General features: G+C 44.2%; 1 protein-coding gene across 1 annotated transcript in view; it reads right to left on the bottom strand.

The window, feature by feature from the left end:
- The window catches only part of LOC120043971 (corticotropin-releasing factor receptor 1-like), a 223,283-nt gene that overhangs the window by 78,224 nt on the left and 127,901 nt on the right, over positions 1 to 17,158 (bottom strand). The window contains exon 5 of the mRNA XM_038988567.1: positions 10,088 to 10,170. Within this exon, the coding sequence (XP_038844495.1) occupies positions 10,088 to 10,170 (83 nt within the window). The remainder of the gene's footprint in view (positions 1 to 10,087; positions 10,171 to 17,158) is intronic.

Genomic DNA, 17,158 nt, shown 5'->3' with positions numbered 1-17,158 from the left:
GAGGTAGAACAGAGCATCGATTTCAGTCTTTCCACTTCCTGGTCAGGAAATGTGCTGCAGAATGAGTTCTGTTTCACTCAGAGAAATAATTCAAACGGTTTTAGAAACTAGATAGTGTTTTCTATCCAATAGTAATAATAATATGCATATTGTACGAGCAAGAATTGAGTACGAGGCCGTTTGAAATGGGCACCTTTTATCTGGCTACTCAATACTCCCCCTGCAGCCCAAACAGGTTAATGTGTGAAAGTTAAATATTAAAAAAAAATATCTTTTGAATTTCGCGCCCTGCACTTGAAGTGGCTGTTGTCATAAATGTACCGACACCGGGCTGCAGCCATAAGAAGTTAACACCATTTTGCAACAGCTCTGATGACATATCTTCCTGTGAAATAAGCACATTTCCCCACATGCCACTAAGGTTTTTCTCTTTGCTTTTCTCCTGTAACGCATCTCCCCATCAAGCAGTGGGGTCCATTCTCTGACATCCCGTCCATTGTGAGCTTTCAAGTTTTGATTTCCATCGAGGGAAAAAATACCTCATTGTTTTAATTCTCTCTCTTATTAATTCACGCAACATAAGTTGGAATAATTGTCACTAATTGCCCCAAGGGGGGGCACTGCTGTAACGTCCTGACCAGAGTTCTTATGTGTTTTGCTTGTTTAGTGTTGGTCAGGACGTGAGCTGGGTGGGAATTCTATGTTGTGTGTCTAGTTAGTCTGTTTCTGTGTCCAGCCTAATATGGTTCTCAATCAGAGACAGCTGTCAATCGTTGTCCCTGATTGAGAATCATATATAGGTGGCTTGTTTTGTGTTGGGGATTGTGGGTGGTTGTTTCCTGTCTCTGTGTTTGTGTTCTGCACCAGATAGGACTCTCGGCTTTCACGTTTGTTATTTTGGTATTTGTTAATGTTCATCGTTTATCGTCTTATTAAACATGTTGAACAATAACCGCGCTGCATTTTGGTCCTCTCCTTCATCCCAGGAAGAAAGCCGTTACAGAACCACCCACCAAACTCGGACCAAGCAGCGTGGCTACGTGAAGCAGCGGCAGCAGCAGGAGCTAGCAAGGCAGAGTGGATGGAAGCCCGAGAGGCTCCCCCAAAAATTTCTTGGGGGGGGCACACGGGGAGTGTGGCTGTGTCAAGTGGGAGACTTGAGCCAGTTCCCCGTGCTTACCATAAGGAGCAGTTGGCGAAATTGAGGTACGAGTCGGAGAATGTGGAGGAGTTATTGGACAGATTGGAGGAAAGTGAAAGGATGGGAGATTATGAGACATTTGATGAGTTGTTGGTGATATTGGAGGAGAGCGAAGAGAGAGAGATGTTGGTTTGGCGTAGTATACACGGTACTCGCCCTGAGGTGTGTGATTACCGTGGAGAGCGGGAGTACGGGCAGACACCGTGTTATGCGGAAGAGCGCACTGTGTCTCCTGTACGTGTGCATAGCCCGGTGCGGGTTATTCCACCTCCCCGCACTGGCCGGGCTAGATTGAGCATTGAGCCAAGTGCCATGAAGCCGGCTCTACATATCTGGCCTCCAGTACGTCTCCTCGGGCCGGTGTACATGGCACCAACCTTACGCATGGTGTCCCCGGTTCGCCAACACAGCCCAGTGCGGGTTATTCCATCTCCCCGCACTGGACGGGCTACGGGGAGCATTCAACCAGGTAAGGGTGGGCAGGCTCGGTGCTCAAGGGAGCCAGTACGCCTGCACGGTCCGGTATATCCGGTGCCACCTTCCCGCCCCAGCCCAGTACCACCAGTGCCTACACCACGCACCAGGCTTCCAGTGCGTCTCCAGAGCCCTGTTCCTCCTCCACACACTCTCCCCGGGGTGCGTGTCTCCAGCCCAGTACCTCCAGTTCCGGCACCACGCACCAAGCCTCCTGTGCGTATCCAGAGTCCTGTATGCACTGTTCCTTCTCCCCGCACTCGCCCTGAGGTGCGTGCCACCAGCCCAGTGCCTCCAGTTCCGGCACCACGCATCAAGCCTCCTGTGCGGCTCCAGAGCCCTGTGCGCACTGTTCCTTCTCCCCGCACTCGCCCTGAGGTGCGTGCCCTCAGTCCGGTACCACCAGTTCCGTCACCACGCACCAGGCCTATAGTGCGCTTTCAGAAACCATTGTGCCCTGTTCCTGCTCCTCGCACTAGCCTTGAGGTGCGTGTCTCCAGTCCGGTACCACCAGTTCCGGCACCACGCACCAGGCCTACTGTGCTCCTCAGCAGGTCAGAGTCGGCCTTCTGCCCAACGCCGCCTGCACTGCTCGTCTGCCCAGCGCCGTCTGAGCCATCCGTCTGCCCAGCGCCGTCTGAGCCATCCGTCTGCCCAGCGCCATCTGAGCCATCCGTCTGCCCAGCGCCATCTGAGCCATCCGTCTGCCCAGCGCCATCTGAGCCATCCGTCTGCCCAGCGCCATCTGAGCCATCCGTCTGCCCAGCGCCATCTGAGCCATCCGTCTGCCCAGCGCCATCTGAGCCATCCGTCTGCCCAGCGCCATCTGAGCCGCCCGTCTGTCCCGAGCCATTAGAGCCGCCCGTCTGTCCCGAGCCGTCAGAGCCGTTCGTCAGTCAGGAGCCGCCAGAGACCCGTCCGTCAGTCAGGAGCCGCCAGAGCCGCCAGCCAGTCAGGGGCCGCCAGAGCCGCCAGCCAGTCAGGGGCCGCCAGAGCCGCCAGCCAGTCAAGAGCTGCCCTCCAGTCATGAGCTGCCCGCCAGTCATGAGCTGCCCACCAGTCATGAGCTGCCCACCAGTCATGAGCTGCCCTCCAGTCATGAGCTGCCCTCCAGTCATGAGCTGCCTTCCAGTCATGAGCTGCCTTCCAGTCATGAGCTGCCTTCCAGTCATGAGCTGCCTTCCAGTCATGAGCTGCCTTCCAGTCATGAGCTGCCCTACAGTCATGAGCTGCCCTACAGTCATGAGCTGCCCTACAGTCATGAGCTGCCACTCAGTCCGGAGCTGCCACTCAGTCCGGAGCTGCCACTCAGTCCGGAGCTGCCACTCAGTCCGGAGCTGCCACCCAGTCCAGAGCTGCCATTAGTCCAGAGCTGCCTCTCTGTCCTGAGCTACCTCTCTGTCCTGAGCTACCTCTCTGTCCTGAGCTACCTCTCTGTCCTGAGCTACCTCTCTGTCCTGAGCTACCTCTCTGTCCTGAGCTACCTCCTAAATCATGTGGGGGCCTTGGGGAGGATTCTTAGGCCAAGGTCGTGGGCGAGGGTCGCCACTCAAAGGACGCTAAGGAGGGGGACAAAGACAGTGGTGGAGTGGTGTCCTCGTTCTGCGCCGGAGCCGCCACCGCGGACAGATGCCCACCCAGACCCTCCTCTTGAGTTTTAGGGGTGCGTTCGGAGTCCGCACCTCAGGAGGGGGGTACTGTAACGTCCTGACCAGAGTTCTCATGTGTTTTGCTTGTTTAGTGTTGGTCAGGACGTGAGCTGGGTGGGAATTCTATGTTGTGTGTCTAGTTAGTCTGTTTCTGTGTCCAGCCTAATATGGTTCTCAATCAGAGACAGCTGTCAATCGTTGTCCCTGATTGAGAATCATATATAGGTGGCTTGTTTTGTGTTGGGGATTGTGGGTGGTTGTTTCCTGTCTCTGTGTTTGTGTTCTGCACCAGATAGGACTGTCTCGGCTTTCACGTTTGTTATTTTGGTATTTGTTAATGTTCATCGTTTATCGTCTTATTAAACATGTTGAACAATATCCGCGCTGCATTTTGGTCCTCTCCTTCATCCCAGGAAGAAAGCCGTTACAACTGCATCATTTATGGATGACATGTTTACTGTTGCCTTGTTTCTTTGTGCACTTGCTTTCACAGTTGAGCGATTTTTTTTTTTAACTTTCTTTTGTCTTTGGCCCATCTACCGAAGCCTAGAGGGCCAAATTTTCAACCCGAGTTCACATATACAACACGTGAAAAGCATTGGGCCAGTAAGCATTTTATTTCACGTCAAGTCTGTGGACCCGAGTGACAAACAGCCCTCTTTAGAGGCCATGATTGACCTGGGAAAATAGACTCTATGGCTATTTCTATAACCCCTGCCTCTGGGGCTCTGCTGACAACGACCTTTTCCTACCTTAACAAAGTGCCTTTTCTTGTTTAAGAGTACATGTGCCACAGTGGAATGGGATGGGGACATGTGCCTGCACTGTTGTTGTTTTAGTACAGCAGAACAGATGTACTGTATGAAGCAAATAAACACAGTACAGTTGTGTGTGATAAAAAAGTTTGTTTGCTGTGTTTGTTTGCAGTCATCTATTGGTCGTTTAAAGCGCGGTAGTCAAGTCTTTAGGACATGGCTTCATTCTTAACCACATATGCCACTGGACTGGAATGAAGAACATTTCACAGTCATTTCCCTTTTCTATTACAAATGCATGCAGCAAATGACCAGATACACTACATACATCATTCAAGTCCATGATCATGGTAATCACATGAAAAGCAAAGGCTATATGACCTCTGGTTCTGCCAAGTTCTTTTAAAACAAAAGTAACCTTAACATGACTCCTAACCCATGAGCTCTCTCCTACGGGGGCCCTAGCCCAGGGAAAGGAAACTTAAAAGCGGTGAACTAGCTATGTATTCCAGGGTCAAAGCTCATCATATCTGTTCCTTCACTGTTTTAGTCTGTAAAGTCGTAGGAGTGCAGCATTCACTCGGCTGCCTACTAGAGAGGAAATAACCCCAAAACATCCAGCCTGGGCAGGAGGAGACTTACCACAGAGAAAATGAGAACATAAACCAACAGCTGGACATGATTTTAATGAAATCAGCACTCTAGCGACAGCAATTCCTCCTTAAACAACCATTACCAACTGAGCAACCATGATATAAACTATGGTGAATCATAAGCCAAATGCTCTCAAGGGTTGCTGGGATTTCAAGGAATGCAGGTTTGTGATTGGACCAAGAAGATTATAGCCAGTTTGTCAGCTATAAGCTTTGCGGACCGGAAGATGCCCTAGAAAGCATTTACTCAGCCCCCTCCTGCTGTGCTGGTATACGGAACAAATAGTGAGATCAAATTGAACGTTTTGTAACCACACTGAAGTGGTTAACTCATCTTGTCAGTAGCCCACTGTGCTGTAAGTGGGTTAAAATGTTCTACAGGTGGAAAGGGCAAATTATCATTTACAACACGATCCAGCTATAAACATAGTCAAAGACCTTCCCGGGGAAAAAAAATACCTTGCTTTTGTACTCTCCTGCTCTGAGATGAGGCTAGATTTTTCTTTGCTCCTCTCTGCTTTCTGTCTTTCCCTAAAGGTGATATTGAATGCTGATGCTAGCAACACTGGCAGCAGACGGCTTTTCTTTCTTCTCAACAAAACCTAGTCATATAAGTTTGGTCTACCACTATTTATGCAACCGGTGTTAAAACCCAACACTTAAAAGTGTTCAAATTCAACAGTTACTGCATACCTCGTAAAATGTGTGAATTGCTGGCATAAACAGCTCCAACAAAAGAACCACTGTAGTCAGATATAGTGAATGCCAAAAAAGAGTAATATAGTTAACCTTTTCCCTACTTGATTTAAAAAAAGATTGGTAAGCAAAAGCTACACCCTAAAGGATTGCACACTTTCTGAATATCAGTAAAGGTCACTAGAACTACTTTTAATTAAGTGCATTGGGACCTTTGTGTCTGCAAGGTGACACTGTTTTAATACAGTAGCACTGCTTTGCCACCGTCCTCAGTCTTTGAATAATCCTGCCATTGATTCCCATACTGTTTTTAATTTTCCCTATACCACAAGGTTTGATTTTGTTAATGCGCAGCACCAACCTTCCCGATGCTTGGATCTGGATGAGTCAAACCACAAAGCAGTGGGCGTCTGAGGCAACAGGGTGCTCCCCTGTGTGAGTGGACTTATTCATTTGCATGTGTATGTCCATCAGGAAACAGATGGTGGGGAGAAGAGAGCATGCAGTGTGCAGCCGTCTGCCCAGTGGCAAGGGGGTCCTCAACAACCTTAGATGACTCACGTGTTCGCCTGTTCACAATACTGCTAGCTAGCAGCTGTCTGCTTGCCAATGGCAATCACAATCAATCTATGTGATTGGTTTTGGGAAGGGAGATCATTTGTTTATTATATGACTCATAGTCCTGTAAGTGATGCATATACTATAGCGGTCAGTTTTTTCAGGGAATGGAAAGGAAGGCAAAAAGGTCACAGGTCAAATGTGGGGTTAAAAAGTATTTCAGAGAAAAATGTCAATGTACAGCAAGAGTTATTATAAGGGAATCTAATTTACCTGTTTACAATCAGTGGTAGAGGCATTGGAATAGCTTGATGTGAGAAAATTTACAGAAAATATGTTTTTAATTCACATTGTACAGTAGTTGTAACAAGTACTCGGGAGACCAAGCATACAGTACTACCTCACACTAACGTTCCTTCCCTCCAACCAGATCATCTCCATTACACTCCATAATGATCTGGTCGATGTAAACAGCCACTTAAGCCTTGTTAAATACAAGCTACAAATAAGATAACAAGCCTATACATCATTCAAGCTCTCTCCCACTCTCTTATCCTCCCAAAACAACCCATGATACATATTTTAGCTGGCAGAAGGCATGTATGGCCCATAGTACGCCCGCTTACTTGCCAGTCAGTAAAGGCTAGAATCAGTGTGTGTCCTACTGGCACCCCAGGACCCACAACAATAACAGGACTCCATTAACGTGTGATGGAGGGTAGAGAGAAAGGGACTAAGCATCCTATCCCATAAAAAGTGCTCCATTTGAATGTGCCTGACTCAATAGAGCTACATGAGGTGCTTGTTGGAGATGGAAGAAAAGTGGAGATGGAAGGTATGGAAGGTAAAAGCCATGTTGTCTTGAGGACTGAAATATAAAGGTATGACTGTATGACTGGTAGATTCTGCTGTGAATGACAAAGCTGAGCTGGGCCCTGTCCGAACGATTTCGACGGAGTACAGTTGCTTCAGTAGGCATTAACTTGTGAAGGCTTAGTCATCCAGGATCAACAGGATGCTCATGGACAATGAAAAGCAAACTGAAGAGATGAAGCATGCAACACCCACTCTATAACACACATCATCAGTCCTGGAATTTTAAAGAGAATGTGTGCTGGGAGAGCACATGGTGGTGCTGTTGTGATTTCGGTTGTACCGCAGAATGTTTCTATTGGCAGGAGGTAGCCTCAAGATTAGAGAAGAGGGTCAGTAACCTGAGGCTAGCCATTCGCTTTAAATACCAGAGCCGACGGAAAAAATCTGGTGAATGTGAGGGTTACTTGCATCAGTATCGGAGGTGCTACAGACGCTGTGCCCTTGAGCAAGGTACTTACAGTAGAAGCTTTCTTTTTTACAATCAAATCAATATATTTTTTATGAAAATTATATGTTATGGGAAGGGTTCAGACACCTTTTTTTGTCATTTCACTTGTTTATGAGAAACCCAAACAGTAAATCAATTCCTCATCCTTGTTGTGTAGTACAGGGGCCCTGAAAAAACATGAACAAACGCTCCAAAAACATCCAAATATGTCCTTTTAGAAAAGTAAAATCTCTCTATAGTGATGCAGATGTTTAGATGTTGTACACCTGAAATTGTGTCATTCTGAACATTATCCGCAACGTTATATTCCCTTTTGTGCAACTCGAGCTGTTTAGCTTATCCAGCTGTTCCATTCTCTGTGTAGCTTGCTACTACACATAGAATGGCAAAATCAAAGAAACACCAACATAAGGCGTCTTAATAGGGCAGTAGGCCACCAAGAGCCGCCAGAACAGCTTCAATGCGCCTTGGCATAGATTCTACAAGACTCTGGAAATTCCTGTGTTGTAGCTGCTTTCAATACACTTTGTATCCCGAATTTACTCAAGTGTTTCCTTTATTTTGGCAGTTACTTGTAGAATGGATGTAGGGGAATCTTTTGAGTCGCAGTAAAAGGGAGTATAACATTGCGGATAAAGTTCGGAATGAAACAATTTCACAACATCTAATGACCTGCATCACTATACTGAGAGCTGTTTTTGGAGCCTTTGTTCATGATTTGCTGTTTGAGGTAATTTTCTCAAAAACACGGCTTCCAGTTGAGCAATGTAGAAAGAAGTCGCACGATGTCTCGTCTCCGACAATTTTTGTAAATAATCCGCAATTTTGCCTAAATTCATACTTCTCATGACCTTTTAATTACCCAGTAATAAAGTGTATCTAAGTTAGCATGAGCAAACCAGTAACACGCTTTGGAAAATCAACAGAAAAAACTTCACATTCCACCAAATCAACTTCAGCTTCATCACAATTCCAGTGGGTCAGAAGTTTACATACACTAAGTTGACTGTGCCTTGAAACAGCTTGGAAAATTCCAGAAAAGGATGTCATGGATTTAGAAGCTTCTGGTAGGCTAATTGATATCAAATGAGTCAATTGGAGGTGTACCTGTGGATATATTTCAAGGCCTACCTTCAAACTCAGTGCCTCTTTGCTTGAAATCATGGGAAATTCAAAAGAAATCAGCCAAGACCTCAGAAAAATAATTGTAGACCTCCACAAGTCTGGTTCATCCTTGGGAGTAATTTCCAAATGCCTGAAGGTACCACGTTCATCTGTGCAAACATCATTACACAAGTATAAACACCATGGGACCATGCAGCCGTCATACCGCTCAGGAAGGAGACGCGTTCTGTCTCCTAGAGATGAACATACTTTGGTGCGAAAAGTGCTAATCAATCCCAGAACAACAGCAAAGGACCATGTGAAGGTGCTGGAGGAAATAGGTTTCAAAAGTATCTATATTCACAGTAAAACGAGTACTATATCGACGTAACCTGAAAGGCTGCTCAGCAAGGAAATAGCCACTGCTCCAAAACCACCATAAACAAACAGACTACGGTTTGCAACTGCACATGGGGATTAAGATCATACTTTTTGGAGAAATGTCCTCTGGTCTGATGAAACAAAAATGGAACTGTTTGGCTGTAATGACCATTGTTATGTTTGGAGGAAAAAGGGGGAGGCTTGCAAGCTGAATAACACCATCCCAACTGTGAAGCATGGGAGTGGCAGCATCATGTTGTGGGGGAGCTTTGCTACAGGAGGGACTGGTGCACTTCACAAAGTAGATGATATCATGAGGACAGAAAATGATGTGGATATATTGAAGCAACATCTCAAGACATCAGTCAGGAAGTTAAAGCTTGGTCACAAATGGGTCTTCCAAATGGACAATGACCCCAAGCATACTTCCAAAGTTGTGGCAAAATGGCTTAAAGACAACAAAGTCAAGGTATTGGAGTGGCCATCACAAATCCCGGACCTCAATCCTATAGAACATTTGTGGACAGCACTGAAAAAGCATATGCGAGCAAGGAGGCCTAGAAACCTGACTCAGTTACACCAGCTCTGTCAGGAGGCATGGGCCAAAATTCACCCAACTTATTGTGGGAAGCTTGTGGAAGGCTAACCGAAACGTTTTACGCAAGTTAAACAATTTAAAGGCAATGCTACCAAATACTAATTGCGTGTATGTAAACTTCTGACCCACTGGGAATGAGATGAAAGAAATAAAAGCTGAAATAAATCATTCGCTCTACTATTATTCTGACATTTCACATTCTTAAAGTAAAGCGGTGATCCTAACTGACCTAAGACAGGGAATTTTTACTAAGATTAAATGTCAGGAATTGTGAAAAACTGAGTTTAAACGTATTTGGCTAAGTATGTAAACTTCCGACTTCAACTGTATGTCCCAAAAAAAAAATACATATATATATGTTTTAAAGTTTCTCAAAACAATTACATTTACATAAAAAATTGAGATGTGGTTGTAAAAATGAAAATTTCCTCTTTAACTAACTCCCACAATGCTTTAGGGATGCTGCTCTGTGTCTGACCCTGTGCTGCCTCCAGACTGTCATGTGTGTGTTTGAGGGATACTGAGAATTTCTCTACAAATAGATAGTAAAGATATTTTCAGCAGTGCTTGTATCCTTAGAAGAAGAATGGAAGAATAGATATTTTACTATCCATTACAGAGAAAGGCTCAGTATTCTCAGAGTTAAACAGTTACCTTTCCATACAACAATAACCATGCTACATACAGTACATACCTCATTGAGAATCTCTTGACACTGGGTGTAGTTGCCTTTCACGGCCCAGGACCCATTGGAAAGGCATTCTCTGTACACATTGTCTGTGGAAATAAAGGATTGAAAACCATGTAAGGAAAGTTAGCAAACATGCACCATTTCTCCTTTCATACAAGTGTCTAAAATGAACCGAAACCTTGAAAACTCAGATTCTGCAAAAACCACGCAGGGTGGCTGTAATTTATGCAGCTTAGAGTGCTGATAGAGGACACATGATCCAGTCTTGACAATGTTGCACGCCAAACCCATTTCTAAATAAGTATTTGAACTCTTGACAGTGCTGCCGCTTTTTATGCTCTAAATAATACAAAAATACAACAAAGTGAAGCAAAGAAACCCCCCAAAGCTAATAGGTGTCTTTGTTTGATGTCAGGTGCACATGCTACATGCACACAGTGGAGGTAATGTGACTCAAGAAGTAAGCAAGAGACAAACAGAGAAGCAAAGCCACAGACTTCTAAAAGACTCTCCGCTGTGTTCCCAAGGTTGCGACAGAGTAAGCGACAGAGTATCGGAGACAGCAGAAGACAGACCAAAAGCAGTCAGGCCTAGAGAGCTGCCCTGCGGTACACCACACTTTACATGTTTGACATTAGAGAAGCTTCCATTAAGCTAACCTAAAATAAAGACTGTCAGCTAACGCTCCACTAGCACCTAATGAACCATCATAATATTACCTGACAAACTGCAAGAAATTAAGCATCATGTCATTACCCCAAGACAGGTCTAATTGGTTGTTCTTAAGTTGATTGACATAGAGTAGGTGGCATGCCATGCTCTCATTATGTTACATCATATGAATTCTACAGACAAAATACAAAACATATCAAACGTAAGCACGACCTAAGGCCATAACATTTTGTATACTTCCTACTATGCTCTCAACATGAGGATCTGTACAAACACGAAGTAATGGGATTGAAAAAAAAACATTTTGATAGACTTGGTGAATCATTACAAAAAGTATGGAAAATAATAATGAAATCCAAAACTACAAGGAGAGACGTGTGATGACATGATATTTCAGTAATGACACTCTTGATGAGGTATACACATTCCAAAAAAAAAAGAATAAATATTGTTTTTGTTGTTGCAGGGGTTCGGTATTACAGTAGATAGGTACAACCTTGTTTGTCTACATGTACAGATACACAGTATACTGTTTGAGATCAATGTTTGCGGTTAGAAAACATTGTTGGTAAGTCATTGACATTCCGTTCATATCATATTCTCTCCTTGGCATTGTTGATTGATTTATCGACCATTATGTGTAATCTTTATTTAAAACTAGGCAAGGCAGTAGGCTGCATTGATTGACCTGTTCTGATCAGTGGGAGTTGGGGTGTAATACAAACACTAATGAACACACTCTCATGCATTTATTGATCATTGACATCAACATTTTAACTTGCATAGTCTGTATCACTAAATACTAATACCCGTTGGACTAACCTATGCTTCTGTCCTACAGCTTATCTTCATTATGTAATTAAGAATACACACAGTTCAATCTTTGAACTGGGTTGGAGGTTGGGTTGTACTGAACATATGGCATGCTATGGATATGACATACAGTACATACTGTATCTGATAGAGAATGAGACAGTACAAACGCACACAAACAAAAACACACACACACACACACACACACATACACACACACTGCAGAAAGCAAGGGATGGATGGTCTTCTGAAACAAACCGCTGACAATACATTTCTGCCAAACTGCTCTGGCCCTCCATGTGAATGATATCACTCTCCTACTTGAGTCGCCCCTATTGTGGGGCTCTGCTGTAGGGGGATTTGGGGAAGGCCTCAAATCAATACCTTTAAGGCTGAGTAGCTATTATCAGTGTGATTCAATCATTCCCACTGCAGCTGAGAGCCGCTGGCCCTGCACTGAGCAAGGACCTCTTCCTCACTCTACACTGAACGTTGAGCTATAGTACACTTTCTCAGAAGGTGTAAGAATGCCATACTGCTGTCCATGGAAATAAGCTTTCTTGGAAAGATTGAGGCAAGGACATTGCACTTAAGAGGAGAAGATTACATTTAGTCACGGATGAAAATATCCACAAAAATGATACTGTTTTCATCTTTTTGACTTTGAAAATCAATCACAGTGACCTTTTTCTAAGCTGCCCATCCCAAGGGTTTCTCTTCCTTTTAGCTTTGTTTGAAGATGAGGTCGCTAGGAATTAATGGTGCACCATGGGGAATAAGTGTGGCCCCCGTGTCTGGATCCCATCAAGCTATGATGTCCAGAATCAAGCCAATGTGACCTTGAACTCAGGCTAACTCACTCACAGCAACGCCCCTGCGGCTAAGGATTTACACCCATCAGTCCCTGTATTGATCAAAACCCACTAATATCATAAATAAAAACTCCCAATAGAATGCAGGCTTTGGTGGAGCGGTAACACTGCAGAGATCGGGATCCCAGGTCTGGAACTTCCTTCCTCAAGATAGAGTCTAGAAGGGTCAGTAAATTCCAGGTCTGGAATTTCTACACTTCATATCCTCCCTCATCTGTCTCCACCTCTCCTTCCAACTGTCTGAATAAGTATAAACACATAACAAATATAAAAAAGGAGAATGGAATTCCATTAGTAAAAGTAGAACTCCAGCTGAGCTAGACTGAAATTGGAAAGGAAGAGAAGGAAAGATTTAAAGTCTGGATCTGCATTCTGCATTTTCCGACAGATTCAATATCTACCCTGAAGAAAAGGCTCCCATGTACCCCCTCCTGACTATAATTGAAACAATACAAAGGCCAGTGCAAAATCCAGACTTCCAGAAAATCCAGGAAACCACCTTGAGATGGTCCGACACTCATTTTCAGTACACAGTAATTCCAAAGATCAATCATGTTAAACTCCAATTATAAACACATACAGTTGACACATTACCATTTATTGACTTGCTACAGTCTCCTTCTCATTCAGTGTGATCTCATTCTCACTTTCCCTCTCTCTGCCCACCCGACCGCCACGGAGACCCCCATGGGTATTGGATACTCGCTGTCAGCCTTCTAAGCTCTAATTCATCTAAATCTATCTGAATCCCATGGAAGCCCCCGCCAGAAGCTTAACATTCTCTCTCGCCCCCCTCAAACGGGATGGGTATGTCGTGTACCGCTCTGATGCTCAGCCGTCGGAAGTCATCGCTACAGCCGGCACATCTTAAGTGGGCTTAAATCGACGAGCTGCCAAGCTATATAGTAAGCGTGGCAGCGCAGAACAGCGAAAATACTGTCTACCATTATTTGAGGAATTATCTTTGTACAGGGGAGAATATATCTGGTGAGTATGAATGGGGTTCAATCTTCACCTTCTGAAGAGCTCTAGGAATTCTAAGAAGCAAGTGGGAAGCCCAGTTATACAGTTATCTGAACGGAACCCCTACAGTCAGTAAACCCAGCCACAAAGGAGATAGATGTGAAGAATGATCAGGAGTCGGGGCCCAATTGAACGATTTAATTCCAGACTACATCTAGGGGTGTGAAACACTAATATCAGGGATGAAACATCTAAAGCTGTATGAAATGATAATACCAATGTAACCTATCTGGGAAGACAACTACAACTCTGAAATTATGATACAGCACCATGTATGAAGGAAACTTTCAGCAAAACGTTCTGCCAAAGTTCTCCAGCTTCAGGCTGGCTTGTATCCTTTCATCATCCACGCTTGGGTTATCCATAATGACGAGTACACTGAGCCAAGAGAGAGCAATTGGAGGGTAGTCAAGGACTTTAGCCATCAGTTGTCTCAGCTCTTCCCTCCAACTGTCTGTCTCCTAGCAGGTATAAGCTCCATTGGACACAGACGGTAATGTGACGAGTACAGTGCTAGTCGATCACTCTAGCTTGGACCAGAGGGACTAGGGAAGGACTCAAAACAGCTTCTGTTAAAGCCTGAGCAGATTGGGGGCAGACAGTGTTTCTGGACAGAATTTAGAGGTGGAATGCAAAGGAGCAGTGACTGGAGAGTTGGGCTGAGTTGTTGAGGGGTGGGGGTGGTGGTGTACAAGGCTGGAGAACTCACTCTACTGACTGTCGATATAACAAGGGGGGAAATACAGAGGGAGAGGGGGCCAGATGGAGTGTGTGTGTGTGTGAGAGAGAGAGAGAGACAGACAGACAGACAGTATAGGCATCGCTGTAGGCCAAATGGACATGCTGATGGACAAGTTATAGAAGAGACCTGCGAGACTGGGAGGAAGAGCGAGAGTCCAGGAAATAACATCTTTACACCTCTTTCTTTCCAATTCATGTCCATCACTCTACTGGAGTTCTACTTTTCTCGTTAGATTTTTAACTTCTTGACTTGAATCCTTCCTGGGCTATTTCTGTCCTTTTCCTCCTTATCTCTTTTCACCCTGCTCACAGGTTGTGCTGATATTGATCACACATACACAACTCAATGACTGTTGTAATTGTTCCTGTCATCATTTCCCCTCATTTCCTTTTTCTCCCTCTCCGTCCCACTCTTTTCTGCCTCTAATGCTACCTATAGTTGGTAGTTGTATTGATTAGTCATATAAAATCCAAGGGCCTCCTTAATTGCTCCTGTCAAACCATGAAAGAGTTCTCAGTGATCACACACACATGCAAATGCACATGCACTCGTACACACACACACACACACACACTCACGCATATGCACACACACTCACATGCACACGCACACACTCACACATGCATATGCACACGCACTCACTCACACACACACATACAGCACACTCCTGACAAAGTGGTGGGCGGAAGGCAGAACCATGGATCGATTACTTAGTTAGAATATGGCGATGTGAATTGGCAGGAGAATGATTCTAGTGAACTTAACACGAGTCATCATTTAGCTTAAGTAATTTGAATTACGATGACACTGATGGGTAATCAAGACATTTATGAACTTGTAATTACAGTGATCATGAACATCAATAAGCGTTCATGACCGTCAATAAATATTGAGTGTGTGATTACATTTTTTGTGGAGCTGGTGGTGGATCTTCTTACGTTTCTGCAACGAAGATTGAGATCCCTGGTGTTTTTCCAGGATTGCCATGGCTCATTTAAAGATAAACCACGATTAAGCCTTTTTTTAATCGCACACTCAATGATCAACTTTTAGTAACAAAACACCCTGAGACAATTGGTCTACTTTTGAGGTCTGTCTAACTCTGATCTTGGGGTGAAATGTCCATTTAACAGATGTTTGATAATGTGTGCTTGCTATTACAAAAAGGACCAGAACATTGCATGTGTCCAGATATATACCTTTGCTAATCTAATATATCACCTAAAGTGTGGTGTGGGACCATTTAAAAATCACAGAGAAGCAGCTCCCAGCAGTTCATCATCGTTCTATTCTTGTCAGCATATTTCATATATTCAAATTTGTGTCGGGGGTGGGGGGGATATTTTCACAGAGAACTTCTGGATGAGGAACAGACTGGGATAATTGCTCCATTTTTAGAGTTTAAAGTCCCTTCCTTCAAATCAATTGCAATCAAATCTGCTCTGATCATCTGACTGTACTGCTGGATGAGCTAAATGGCGTTTGCGCTGGCTTCAGACCAACGTTGATTCACTCGGGAGATAGATCATTGTTCTAAAAATGCACTGGACAATTATATCACAAATCGTATGGAGAAGAGTTTGGCAATATATACAGTACCAGTCAAAAGTTTGGACACACCTACTCATTCAAGGGTTTTTCTTTATTTTTACTATTTTCTACATTGTATAATAATAGTGAATACATCAACACTTTGAAATGACACATATGGAATCATATAGTAACCAGAAAAGGGTTCAACAAATAAAAATATATTTTATATTCTTCAAAGTAGCCACCCTTTTCCTTGATAACAGCTTTGGCAGTCTCTCAACTAGCTTCACCTGGAATGCTTTTCCAACAGTCTTGAAGGAGTTCCCACATATGCTGAGCACTTGTTGCCTGCTTTTCCTTCACTCTGCGGTCCAACTCATCCCAAACCATCTCAATTGGGTTGAGGTCAGCTGATTATGGAGGGCAAGTCATCTGATGCAGCACTCCATCCCTCTCCTTCTTGGTCAAATTGACCTTACACAGCCTGGATGTGTGTTGGGTCATTGTCCTGTTCAAAAACAAATGATAATCCCACTAAGCGCAAACCAGATGGGATGACATTTCGCTACAGAATGCTATGGTAGACATGCTGGTTAAGTATGCCTTGAATTCTAAATAAATCACAGACAGTGTCACCGGCAAAGCACCTCCTCCTACATACTTCACAATGGGAACCACACATGCAGACATCATCCGTTCCCCTACGCTGCGTCTCACAAAGACACGGCGGTTGGAACCAAATCTCAAACTTGGACTCATCAGACCAAAAGATAGATTTCCACCGGTCTAATGTCCATTTATTTTGTTTCTTGGCCCAAGCAAGTCTTTTCTTCTTATTGGTGTCCATAAGTAGTGGTTTCTTTGCAGCAATTAGACCATGAAGGCCTGATTCACATAGTCTCCTCTGAACAGTTGATGTTGAGATGTGACTGTTACTTGAACTCTGTGAAGCATTTATTTGGGCTGCAATTTATGAGGCTGGTAACTCTAATGAACTTATCCTCTGCAGCAAAGGTAACTCTTGGTCTGCCTTTCCTGTGGTTGTCCTCATGAGAGCTAGTTTCATCATAGCGCTTGATGGTTTTTGCGACTGCACTTGAAGAAACTTTCAAAGTTCTTGAAATGTTCCGCATTGACTGACCTTCATGTCTTAAAGTAACGATGGACTGTCACTTCTCTTTGCTTATTTTGAGCTGGCATTGCCATAATATGGACTTGGTCTTTTACCAAATAGGGTAAACCTTCTGTATAACACCACTAACTTGTCACAACACAACTGATTGGCTCAAATGCACTAAGGGCAAAGGGTGGCTACTTTGAAGAATCTCAAATATATTTTGATTTGTTTAACACTTTTTTGGTTACTACATGATTCCATATGTGTTATTTCATAGTTTTGATGTCTTTACTATTATTCTA

Source organism: Salvelinus namaycush, chromosome 3 (genome assembly GCF_016432855.1).
Source record: "Salvelinus namaycush isolate Seneca chromosome 3, SaNama_1.0, whole genome shotgun sequence".
NCBI lineage: Eukaryota > Metazoa > Chordata > Actinopteri > Salmoniformes > Salmonidae > Salvelinus > Salvelinus namaycush.
The sequence above is the reverse complement of the archived record's forward strand: the minus strand, read 5'-3'. Positions and strand labels throughout refer to the sequence as shown.